The following is a 13,134-nucleotide window of genomic DNA, read 5'->3' on the forward strand; positions in this document are numbered from 1 at the left end:
ATATTCAAGGATGAAAATATCAATAATGAATATATATGATTTTATCGGAAATATATTCCTTATCGATAAATGTTCTGATACAAAATATGAGTGACGTAAAAATTAATGAAAATATTGAGAAAAACTCTAAAAAATGATATAACAGGTAAAACTAAACATTTTAAAGTTATTATTCTGATTTGATAATAAGATCTTTTACTTGAATAAAAAAAAAAAAAAATTTGATAAGTTTAAATTTATTATTAAGTTGCATTATATATTATTTTACAATAATAATTATGATGACACGTCTAATTTTAAAATTTATCTAATATTAAAATTATCATCCATTTAAATTTTCAATGATATAAAAAAAAAAATAATGTGTATAATTATTTTTAATATTTAATAAATATAAAAATTATATAAAAAAGACCTATTGTAATTAGAATTAATTTATTTAATAATCGAAAAATAAAAAATGGGTAAAATATTCAAAAAGTGAAATATCGGTTGAAATGCGAAAAAATCGATAAAATATCAGAAAATGTGGTTGATGGATATATCTCCTTGAATTTTGTATCGAGATCCATGGATATGGTTGATGAATATATCTCCTTGAATTTTGTAACAAGATCCATGGATATGGGATATATTTTGGCAATATATCCGGATATTTTAAACCTTTCCTTTAACAAGAATTAGACTAAAATTAAGGATAACATGTTTGATAAGTGACCTATAATAGCTTCCTCAAATTAAGGATTATTCTCACCGGAATCTGTTATATCAACGTTGCAATATCTGCAAACCTCAATATTATTCTTTCTTTTTAGCTGGTAATCTTTGATATTCCAAGTTCCAATGGCGGTTCCACCAGAAACTGCACGTATGCTTGATGCTCTTGAAGCCTTTCTGGATGCCCCACCACTTCGTTGCGACTTCCGCTGCATCCGTTGCCATAATCACGTTGCTTCTGACTACAATTTGGTTCAGGTAGTGTTTCTTTTCTGTTATATACATGACTTGTGATTTGTGATTTTAGTTAAGATTTGATGCTTTGCTCTTCTTGTAGGATCTTTATCCATTTTCCATGGCTAAGCTCCTCTTTGATCCCGACGTGTAAGGTTCCCCATGCTATCAGAATTAACTGTTGTTGACTGTTTTAATTATATGATTTCTGATGTTCCAAGTGTGCAGTCCTGGTGTGATGCATGGGGCATATAGTCCTCCTGTTCGTGGTCTATATGTTGGTGAACATCCTGAAGGGAGTCATGTGGATGCGGTTTCTGTCTACTGTAGTTCATGTGGAAGCTGGCTTGGGCGGAGAATAGTAAGGATTTATATATTTCACAGATTAATTCATTTTCTCTTTGATATATGTATATGTTAATTGATATTAAGACTGATAATCATGACGCATATGTTACAGATTCGGCTGTACGTTGACCATCACCCTGTAATCCGTCAAGGCCAATTTGTACTCGTATGTGGTGGTGCAGGCATAGAACCTGTATTTCCTATGCAAAATTTTCTGTAGGTCTCTATTCAGCCGAAAAAAATAAAAAATAAAAATAAAAATCTAATGTTATGATGTCAATGATTGTAAATATAATCGTTAAAATTTATTCCAACTAATTATTTATATTATCTTTTTCTTGTGAAAATGTGATTTTAATAATTTAGTCACTAAAGAATGTAATTTCAATGCTCATTTCTAATTTTATTGATCGAAAAAAATTACATTAGAGGGGTTATCAGGTAAAACCCAAGGTGGAATTGTTCCCTATGAAGGGGGAGTTTTCATGTATGCTTTGCATGATGATTATGATAAGCCAGGGAGCTTCAAGGAAGCTATCCCTTACTTGTGAAATGTGAAAAACTGCAACCAACTCCGAGATAATTAGGAGCAAGCAGATTCTCAAGGTCAAATGCAAGATAGATGGTTCAATAGAGAGGTATAATGCTTGACTCGTGGCAATAGCTTATATTCAAAGAGAGGATGTAGATTATAAGGAAACCTTCTAAGCCATAATGAGGTATGTCTCAATTTACCCAATTCCCTTCTCTCTTTTTGAAGTAAAAGAAAGCTCCTCTAGGAAAATTTAGAGAGGATTTTACTTATTTGATATTTGAAATTCTTTTTTAAATTTAAAAATTTAAATTGAAATGCTTTAATTATAAACTTGCTCTTGATATTGGTACATATGATTTGGGTCCACTAAAATTTTGATATTTAGTACTATTTTTATGAATAAGTTTTTTTTATTATACTAGAGAAAGAGAAAAAACAAAAAAAATTCAAGAATGGAAATTGGCATTTTAAAAAAAAGGTTAAATTATTATCCTATTGTTAAAGATAAATTAGATTATCTGAGACATTCATCATATCTAATACTTCATCTAAATGACCACAAAATATTCTTTGAGTATATTTTAGATGACATTTCCTCAAAAGTTGAGAGTCTTGTAAATTTATCTTATATATATAAATTGTCAATTACTTATTAATTGAAATCACATAAAAACCACTTTGGATTATATAAGTTATGATTATGATGATATATATAAGAGATTGAAGACATTTAGGTATAAAAAGTACTATTATTAAATGTATGTTTTAATTAAAAAAAAAAAATTTCCAACTTTTTATTTTTCCTTTTTGTTAATTAATTTAAAACCACTTGATTTATTAAGATGATAAAAAGTTTTTTAAAATTTATAATTTATGGAAAAACTAAATCCTTATAATAAGCTAACTTAACTAATCTTTAGGGGTTTTTTTTTCCTTTTTTTTTCCCCTTTTTAAAAAATTTCAAATACATAAAAAAGTTTGATATATAGCTTATTAATATATTAAAAAATTAGAACTCATATGTGTTGTTTGAAAGCAATATTATTTACCCATAAGAATAGAACTCATATGTATGAAATAAAATTAATTAATTTGTGAGATATATAGAGCAATGTATATGATACTCCACCCAACAAAAGTTTGACATGAAATGCAGTAGAGATGGGCAATATCCACTTGAGTTTTTAGATTACTATCAGTAACTATACCTAAAATTTGTTTTAGGACTGGTCTCACATGACCTTTGCATAGATAGAACATCAAAATTCGTACAAGTCAATTTTCTTCTTCTTAATATGAGTGTCACATAGTCTTGAATTTTTGGCACTAAGCCAATAGCTAGGGATTTGTAGAAAAGTCAATCTTACAACACAAAAATGTAAAACTCACATTATTGATGTGACATTGGACTTTGTTGAAATGGTTATCAAAGGCAACACCTATAAGAGTAGTAGAGAATGCATGAAATCTTGCAAGCCAAACTTTCATTACAAGTTATATATGAATCGAGATAAGACCAAAAAAGAAAAGGGAGAATTATGTTTTGGGGGTAAATGAGCCTCCAAATTAACAAAAGATCCACGTAACTCTTCAAATTGAGCCAAAGACCCAATAAAAGTATGGAAATTGAGTTGAAGGATATCATCCTTCAGTATTTTCAAAAATGCCCTTTGTTGATTTTGAGAAAAAAATTAATATTTTTGAAAAATACTTTTATTTAATTTAATATTTTTGATTTAATTTAATATTTTAAAAAAATACTTTTATGTAATTTAATATTTTTTAAAATACTTTTATTTAATTTAATATTTTTTAAAAATAAATTTATTTTATTTAATATTTTTTTTAAATACTTTAATTTAATTTAATATTTTTGAAAAAAAAAATTAATTTAATATTTTTGAAAACTACTTTTATTTAATTTAGTTTTTTTTTTTTAAAAAAAAATTATTTAACTTAATTTTATAAAATATTTTATATGTGTTCTTAAAGGCTATATTTGTCCGTTATTATTTCATATCCTTCAACTCAATTTGATGAGTTATATGGACCTTTTGTTAATTTGGGGGCCCATCTACCCCCAAAAGATAATTCTCCTAAAAGAAAAAGTACTTGAACTCTATTATCAATTTTTTGAATTGTTCATACATTGGGAATTGATTAGCGTGATATTATATTTTCTTATAATATAAAAAAATTTATTAAAAATACCTCTATAAATTTTTCAAGTGGGAAAATGTTATGGGATGGAGATGAACTTATGAAGACTATATGTGATGGTGAGTAAGTTAGAAACATTCAATGGAGTGAGGGAACTGATCATACTTCATACTTCAAGATATAGATATAAGAAGTGCTAAAACATAGGATGTTTTAGGACTTAATAATTATATATAGTTTCTATCCTCTTTAATCACTTTCTATCCTCTATAATAATATGTTTTAGGACTTAATAAGATACATCTAATTTGAATTAATAGATGTCATGAAATCTCAAATCTTGAAATGTAACACATTATAAGATGTATCCATTTTGGGCTAATATGGTTATAACTTTTATTCAAATGTTATTTCTTTATTGCAATTCAATCTCAAAACTATCATATTGTATTTTAATGGGATAGTCTCTAGCATAATATTTGAGAGCTCCAATCACTATTATGCCAAAAGGAGTGTTCCTTCCTTAATTTTTTTTTTCTTTTAATGTTATTTATTTATGACACAACAAAAATTTATTGATCTATTAGAAAGTGATTAAAGAGATTAACTTTTGAAAGGAATGGGGCAGAAGATTTTATGAACAATAGTTATTAGCGAAATTCTTTTATTTAAACATTCTCTAAATAGAGTTCTTTAATGATATATAAAATACATTTTTTTTGGTAAGACAATGTTAGCCTGAATCATGATTAATGAATGAATATCATGAGTGATCTCATTAAAGTACTAGATCTAAGAGATTTGTATTATGAGATCTAATTCAATTCTAAACTATTTATAATTGAAGTACCATTTTAAACTCATGTGCTTATATTAAAATGATCAAAAAAATTTATTCAATGATGCAATATGCATTTATGAAGCTTATGGACTATGATCTCTATTTTCTTTAAATTATCTTGTCTGTGATTTTTGAGGGAAGCCACTTTCAACAATATATTTAAGAATTCTAATTTTAAATTGTGAGAATCTAAAATTCTTTTAGGATCTTAATAGAAAAATGATGTTAGTAAGTTACAAATAACCTTCTCAATAGTCTTGATAAAATAATTAAGAAAAACATGACCCATTTGAGAACTTTGAAAATATTAAGAATTTTTATATTGCACATAAAGTTCACAATAAATTAGGGTTTGCTTGTTAAGTGACACAATTTTCAAAAATATTTCCAAACAAACTGGTAATTTTTTTATGTATTGATTTTATGAACTAAATGCATTATGTGGGAATCACAATGAGTGGCTAAACACCATTTTTATCTACAAAAAGTTCATTTCCTATGGGAGAGTCTTAGTGGAGTACATCTAAAGTATTAAGAAAAGTTTTCCTTACTCTAAGATTCATCTTTATTTGATCACTATTTGATAATTTTATTATTATTTGATAACGTTATATTTGTAGTATATTTTTCTATATATTGAAACCCTAAAAAGTTCATCTTTCTAATTCAATTAGATTAGGTTAAAAATAAAATGGGATTTATGCTAGAAATCTTAGATCTTTACACCATTAGATATCACAATATTGGTCCTTATTGGATCGATCAAGCCACTATACTAATAATTGCTTGTTCTTTTTAGTTGTTTTTGATTGGGAGAACAATGGTCTTTGGACCTTGGTTTACCAAAACTAATTTTATAATAGACTACTAAAGTCATAATCAAACCAAAGAAGGTACAATAGCACTCTACAGAAGTACTAGTGACTCTTGGCATCCCTAATCACTAGTTAACTAAGTTTATCATACCTTACATATCTTAAAGCCAAACCTACAAGAGAAGTGAGAACCTAAAATTTGTGACATACTTTAATTTGATTCATTAAATGGTAATTAAGGTTCTGAACTAAAAAAGTGTTTTAGATTCAATTTTGAGTTATAATACTTAACTTGATCGCGAATAACCCAAAGTCTCTAAAAGAAGATAAACTCAAAAATTGATATTCAATTTTCAAAGGGCTTGGCCATTGAAGCTATGATTTATCAATGCAAATTACAAATCTAAGGTATATTGTATAAGTGAAATTATTAAAGGATCATAGAATGTTTTTAATTTGTATGGTTTAAATTATTTATTAAAGAATGGAAGTATTTAAAATTGGTTTTATGAAAATGAGTCATAATTTCTGAAAGATTGTAAATTATTTTATAACACGAGAGCTAGACCAAAGGTACCTTGTCAAAACGTATATCTCTTTGAAATGACCATATAATATTCAATGGATATTTATTTTATTATACTTACTTGATGAATATTTTAATAAAACAATGCACTACCGCCTTACAATAGAGCAAAATAAAGATAGTAATTTTATGTAATTTAGAAAGCAGTTGTACAAAATATTTTATCATTTTCCTAAAAAAAACATTAAAAAAAATACTTATATTCAATTTAATATTTGAATTACATGAGATTTGATATATTGTAGAAGTTGGGGTTAGATGTAAATTATATATATGTTTTTAATTTCTAAGGTTTTAATTATTTATTAAAGAATGAAAGTATTAAATTGGCTTTATGAGATTGTATTGTAATTTATAAAAGAGTGCTAATCTTTTCGTAATGTGGGGACTTGACCAACCTAGCTTGCCTAAATATATGATCATGCCTATAACTATCTTTACAAGACCGAGAATTTTTTTATCATGTTTACCCAATGGATATTTTAATAAAATACTATAAGACATTCTTGATATGGAGCCAAATAAAAATTATAGAATATGTTATGTTTTTTAAAAAGTAATAGAACAACATTTTTTTTTATCATTGTTTCAAAAGAAAAAATAAAAGTTCATGTTCTAAGCAAGGGATATATTTTTAATATGCATCCTATTTGATGTTGGAATTTACACATGATGTCTCAATATTCTTTTACTAATAAAAACATGTGATGGCAAGGTGGTAATATGAAGGTTGTCGAGTGCAATGACAGACTTGCATAGCTGCTTAGAGTATATAATCATTCGTAACTGTCTCTCTTTCCAACCAATAACAAACTCTCGCTTTCTCTCACTTTCCCTAGAAAATTCAACTGCTAGCTTTCACCAATCTCAGACAATCTTATAATATTTTTCACGTGGAAGTTGTTGCTTTCAAATTAATCTTATTGAATCCTTTTTTACAATATTTTTATACTTTCTCTCAAACTTAATTCTAAATGCATGGGTTAAGGAGAGTGATAGTTCCGGCAACACCTAAACCAACCATGGCAATACAAAATCCCAGCGACCCAGTTCAAACACAAAATCCCGACCCAACTCCAATATGGATCAGCTGTAACCACTGCCGTCAACGCTTTGTTAGCATGCTAAACGTCCAAGTATGTCTCTCCTTGCCATGACTTGCAATGAATGCACTTGTTTTAATTGGACTATTTTATGTTTCACATTTCTTGTATATTTCTTTGATGAATGTTCTCCTTGTAGGGTGTTGTTGTACAAGCCAGGAATCCCTTGACCTGCTACTATGTGGCTGATCATTCGTACGTTTTCTTTATTGGTTGAAAAGAAAGACAAAGATCCATTCTTATTAATTTCGAATATGTTTATTTTTGTGTATTTTAAGCCTACATTTGTGTTTTGTTCATGGATGCAGTTTTCGCATATTCCGTCATACCAATGAAGTAAGTTTTGAACGGATTAGGGCTGCCAATCAGACGACTAATCTTGTCGTGGGCCGTATGTACTGTTCCAAATGCGCACAACCTGCTGGCTGGAAAGTCGTAAGAAATACCATTCACTTGTTGCTGGGAATTTTCTGTTTTATGTGCTGGCAAGTTAATTTTAATCTCACATGCAACTTGAGGGGAGCCAATGGCACCCTGCTATCCGTGCAGGCCAGGTTTTGCTGCCAGTTCCTCCTGCTCGTACTCGTTACTAAGAATCTCAATGCAGTTGTCCAATGTGATAAACACGTGGGTGCAATATCAAGGATTACAATTGCATGCAACGATGCATGTCTTAGTCATTTGTTCTTTCAGTAGAATGTTTTCAGAAGCTTTTATGTTGGGATGAATAAATTCTTGAGAAACCTAATAATAGATGAGATATGTTTGATGTTGTGTGGCTGCGGAAATGAGTTCCTTTCTTCTTGCTCTCTCTCTCTCTCTCTCTCTATTTGTGGTTTCTCTCACTTTCTTTGGGAAATTTAAGGTGATAGTCTGTCCCTTTAACCTGGAACTAAGTTGTTGGCCAAGAGCTTTCACCTTGAAGCCTTCTTCATAAATATCTGATATTTTCTGACGTGGAATCTCTTGTGTCAAAGTTGCAATCTGACTTGAGTAGTATTCTAAACCGTTGTTTGTTCTTAGCTTCTTAATTTTTCTGTTTGTTTGATTTTCTATAATAGCCTTCCATGTTTTAAACACATTAAGAGCTTGATCTTTAGACTTCAAACAATACACCTGTACCTTCCTATCATCTATTATAGACACGAAGTAATAAGCCCCACCTTTTGATGCCACCTTTGAAGGACCCACAAATCCGAGTGCAGATATTCTAATATACCTTGTGTAATATGTTTTGTAGCATTGAACTTCACATGTGAAGCCTTCCCATATACACAATTTTCTCAGAAATCCAACTTAGAATTTTCATCACCACCTAGCAGTCCTTGTTTTCCAAGTTCATATAAACCTCGTTCACCATCTAAAGACTCATGCCCATCAGATACAACTGAAGCATCACCCTTTATAATGTCCCTCCTTATGGCAAAAGAAACATTTTCTTTCAACTTTGGATTTTGTTATGGATTTTCCTCTTGAATTCTTGTTATTCCTCTTTTGATGTCTTCCCCGAGCTGTGAGGCCTTCACCATCATATTCTTCTTTACCCTCTAATCTCCTTGGCAACTCTTTAGAAATAAACGCTACTTTAACCTCTGCCATGGTTAGAGTTTGTTTACCATATAGCACGGTGTCGACAAAATGCGTGTAAGTTTGGGAAGTGAGCTAAGAAGAATGATGGCCTTTAAATGGATGAGGAAATGCATTCTAGCATTTTAGCATGTTTTCCCACACCAATATTAATACACTTAAGTGGTGTTTGTTTTTTTACTTAATTCTAAATAGAACCTTAATGCTTCATAGTGTTAAATATTGGGTAGTTTGTTTTTGTACTATTTTATTTATATTAAGTATTAAAAAGTAAAAAAAAGTCAATATGTTATTTTTTCTATTTAGAAAAAACTACGTATTTTTGGTTTTTTATATTCAGTAAAAAGTTTATAATAAGTCATGAAAAAGTAGAAAAACAAACAACCTAAATTTTGAAAATAAATTGTTTTTAGCAAAAAACTAAAAAAACAAACACCCTCTTAGATTGAAGAGTAAGAGAGCGATGAATGAAATTATAAAACTAGCCAGCAGAATGAATTACAGTAGTAGTATTTAAGAGTTTAACAAAGTTGAAAAGGTGAGAAGCAAAATTTTTATTAAACAATGCAGTTAATCATCATTGAAAACTATATAATAGTTGTTGGATTATGAAATCTGAATCAATTTTGTTGCATTTCACTTAGGATGTTGGGGGTTAAACTCTATGTTAAGCTCATGGAGATCGAATTTGCCCTATTATATATTTAACATTTTTATATTTTAAGGTTTTACTTTTTAGAAAGTGTGGCCGCAATCGAGAGTTCTTTTCTAGAGTTTCACCATTGTACTCCTCTTTTCTTTTATTAGTGGAATGTTGAGTGTTAGTGCACTTCATGGATATATGGATTGTCAAATCACGTTAATATCTCGTGTTTTTCTTAATTTTCTACTCGTGTGTGTGATTTTGGTTAATAGTAGCATAATAATATAATAATATAAAAATTTCATAATTCTTGTAAATAATAATATAATCATCACATTTGTATAATCTTTACATAAAACAACACTATCTAACTTGTATATACATAAATAATGGATGATTTGCTAAGAAATAAGGATGACAAGGGGGTGGATTTTTTCAGAAACCCAACCCGTTTTCAACCCTTAATAAGTCGAGTTTAAAATAAAAATAAACGAGTTTGAAATGAATTTGGGAGATTGTTTTTAAACCTAGGATAGGTTCCAAGTGGGTTCAAGTAATGATATTGTTAATTTTTTTATTTTTCAATTTTGTAACATATATAAAATAGAAAACTTTATTTTTCATAAAAATTATGAACATTTATAATATTTATAATTACAAATTATATTTATATTTTAAGTTTTAAAGGTAAAAGGAAAATTGTAAAAAAATTAAACCGGACAAGTATGTATAGAAATTTTCTACACCTACACCACTCCATTTAAATATTTTTAATTGGATGAGAATAGGAATAAACATAAATAAATGAGAGGAGTTGGCGATGGGATGACACATTCAAACATACCACTATTAGTCATGAATTCCCAAAAGATTTGGCTAAAAACAATTCATCAAGATGAGGTTAAAGAGAAAAAATTTGCATACAAAGTGACATAACCTAATTCCACATAAGAATAACTGCTCCCCATCCTCTTTTACTGGCAGTAATGCCTCAATCTAGACATAAAAATGGAGTGGGCTTTTTGGAATAATCAGGGGAATTTTTTCATACCCCTCTTTAATTTAAATTTTCTTTTTTTTCAAATGGGGATGGAATATATAAAATAAAATAATAAAAGAATAGACATCAAATAGAATGTAAATTAAAATTTTATCCCTTGCTTGGATGGTGAATTTTTTAAATTATCTTTTATCTTTCGTTTCGAACATGTGGTGGCAAGGTGGTAATATGAAGGTTGTTGAGTGTAATGACAATCTTGCATAACTGTTTAGAGTATATAATCATCACTATTCCTCTTCCACATTCACAACTGTCTCTCTTTCGAACCAATTAACAAACTCCCGCTTTCTCTCACTTTCCCAAGAAAATTCAATCATATACTTTGGAAGTTGTTGATTTCACATTCAACAATTTCTTGGTCTTTTTGGTCATCAGTCCGGTAAAATTCTCTGAACTCTTCTCTTCCTTTTTCTCTGGAGATCCATTTCGAGTAGTTCATTTGCTTTGTTTCTTGTTGAAGAATCATATATGTTTCTCTATCACTTTCTCTCACTTTCGGTCTCGCTTCCTCCAGAAAATTAAATTCAAGTTTGCTAGCTTTCAAGAATCTGATAACTTGGGTGTTGTTGATTTCATATTCAGCAATTTCTTCTCTGTGTTGTTCATCAGCGATCAGGTACAGATTCTTTAATCCTTTGTTTCTTTTTCTTGATATCCTTGTCAAGTACAATTTCTTTCTCAGTTTCTTGGTCAAGAATCTGAAACTCAAATTCACTTGGAAGTTGTTAATTTCTGTTTTCTGATCAGATTCCCTTTTCACTTGGAAGTTGTTTCTTTCAAATTAATCCAACATGTATCCTAATTTCAGGTACATTCCCCGATTGAATCCTTTTCATCTCAACTCTCATCTTCTTTATGAAATTTTTGTTCTTTCTGATCTTGAACTTAATTATAAATGCATGGGGTCAAGGAAAGTGATAGTTCCGAAAACATCAAGACCAACCACATCAACACCGGACCCAACTGCAACATGGCTCAGCTGTCATTACTGCTCTCGGCTCTTTAGTAGCAGCCCAAATGTTCGAGTATGTCTCTTTCCATATATCAGAAATTAATTGGAGTATTTTATGTTTCACACTTTCTTTTATGTTTCTTTGATGAATGTTCTCCTTGTAGGGTGTTGTTGTACAAGCCAGGGAACCCAATACTAGCTACTATGTGGCTGATTACGTGTATGCTTTTCATTTATTATTACATGCTTGTAGGTTTTTCAATGTGCTTGGTTGAGGATAAAGAAAAAGATCGACTCTTATTAATTTGAATTGTTACAGATAGAGTAGCTTTATTTTTGTGGATTTTAATCACAACATAAGGCTACGTTTGTGTTTGTTCATGGATGCAGTACTAACACTTACCGTCCAGACAATGGATTAATAATTTCTGAATGGATTACAGCTGAAAATGGGGAGAATAATTTGGCCTTGACCCGTATCTACTGTGACAGATGCAGACTACCTGCTGGCTGGAAAGTCGTAAGAAATTAATTTGGCCTTGTTGCTGTGAATTTTCTGTTTTATATGTTGGCAAGCTCTAATCTCAAGCTCAATATCTCGTCACATGCAGCTTCAGCGGAGCCAAACCCACCCTATTGTCGATGTAGGCCATGTTTTGCTGCCAGTTACTCCTCCTGCTGCTTCTCCTTCTCAGCCATAATGGCTCAAGGACGTGGCTAATGGCTGATGGCTCTCCATATATACAGTGGATGTGGCTCGTGGCTGATGGCTCTCCATATATAGTCTCTGTTACTTAAGAATCTCAATACAGTAGTTATCCAATGCAATGTACTTGTGATGTAATACCAATTGCTAGCTAGTGCCAGCTCTGTTGCATGAAAACTTGAAGCAATGTTTTCAGAAGCTTTCATGTTGGGTTGAATAAATTCATGAGAATTCTAACGATAGGTTTCCAATTAAATGAGATTTGTTTGATGCTATGTCGTAATGTGCAAATGACTTCCTTCTCTTCATGGTATCCAAGTTGCTAGGCCCAAAAGGATTAATGAATTCATTAGAAATCTAATAAGATTTGATTCAAATGGTATCCCCCTTGCTTAATTAGTTAATTATCCGAGAAATCAAGGGAGCTGAAATTATTCAGTATGTTGCATAAACCAAACAAGACATATATGGTTAAACAAGTTTAAAATCGTTTAGGTATCTAATTCTAACAAAATAAGATTTTAATTTTTGAAATTAAGTAATTAGACTAGACCATAAAATGATTTAGACCATAATATGTATAACTCATGTATTTTGGAAAGTCGTCTTGTAAATATTTAAAGGTTGTAATGTATATGAAAGACAATATACTATGGCCATTCATTTTCTCTTATATGGTATCATAGCTATTCTAGCTCCCACGAGTTTCTTTTCACCATGACCGATGCAAACTCTTTGCCAACAATGAACCTCAACCATCTATCTAGTTGCCTTCAACGTAGTTAGTCGACTTCTACTCAAGCTTCCTCCCGCTAACTATTATTCATGGAAATCTTTGATGCCCTGC

The 13,134-nt window shown here is 30.0% G+C and overlaps 2 protein-coding genes across 2 annotated transcripts; both read left to right on the forward strand.

Moving 5' to 3' along the window:
- Nucleotides 1-710: 710 nt before the first annotated feature.
- Nucleotides 711-1,555, forward strand: LOC104881831 (hypothetical protein). Its single transcript, XM_010663156.3, has 4 exons — nucleotides 711-975; nucleotides 1,055-1,101; nucleotides 1,180-1,312; nucleotides 1,412-1,555. The coding sequence occupies exons 1-4, from the start codon at nucleotides 844-846 to the stop codon at nucleotides 1,517-1,519; spliced, it is 420 nt and encodes a 139-aa protein (XP_010661458.3). The 5' UTR covers nucleotides 711-843; the 3' UTR covers nucleotides 1,520-1,555.
- Nucleotides 1,556-10,806: 9,251 nt separating this feature from the next.
- LOC104881808 (uncharacterized) lies at nucleotides 10,807-12,562 on the forward strand. The gene is made up of 7 exons (XM_010663085.3): nucleotides 10,807-11,008; nucleotides 11,144-11,245; nucleotides 11,377-11,437; nucleotides 11,540-11,654; nucleotides 11,746-11,801; nucleotides 11,972-12,101; nucleotides 12,193-12,562. The coding sequence occupies exons 3-7, from the start codon at nucleotides 11,421-11,423 to the stop codon at nucleotides 12,280-12,282; spliced, it is 408 nt and encodes a 135-aa protein (XP_010661387.1). The 5' UTR covers nucleotides 10,807-11,008; nucleotides 11,144-11,245; nucleotides 11,377-11,420; the 3' UTR covers nucleotides 12,283-12,562.
- The last annotated feature ends 572 nt before the right edge of the window (nucleotides 12,563-13,134 follow it).

The sequence above is a fragment of the Vitis vinifera genome, chromosome 15, assembly GCF_030704535.1.
Source record: "Vitis vinifera cultivar Pinot Noir 40024 chromosome 15, ASM3070453v1".
NCBI classification, from domain to species: Eukaryota; Viridiplantae; Streptophyta; class Magnoliopsida; order Vitales; family Vitaceae; genus Vitis; species Vitis vinifera.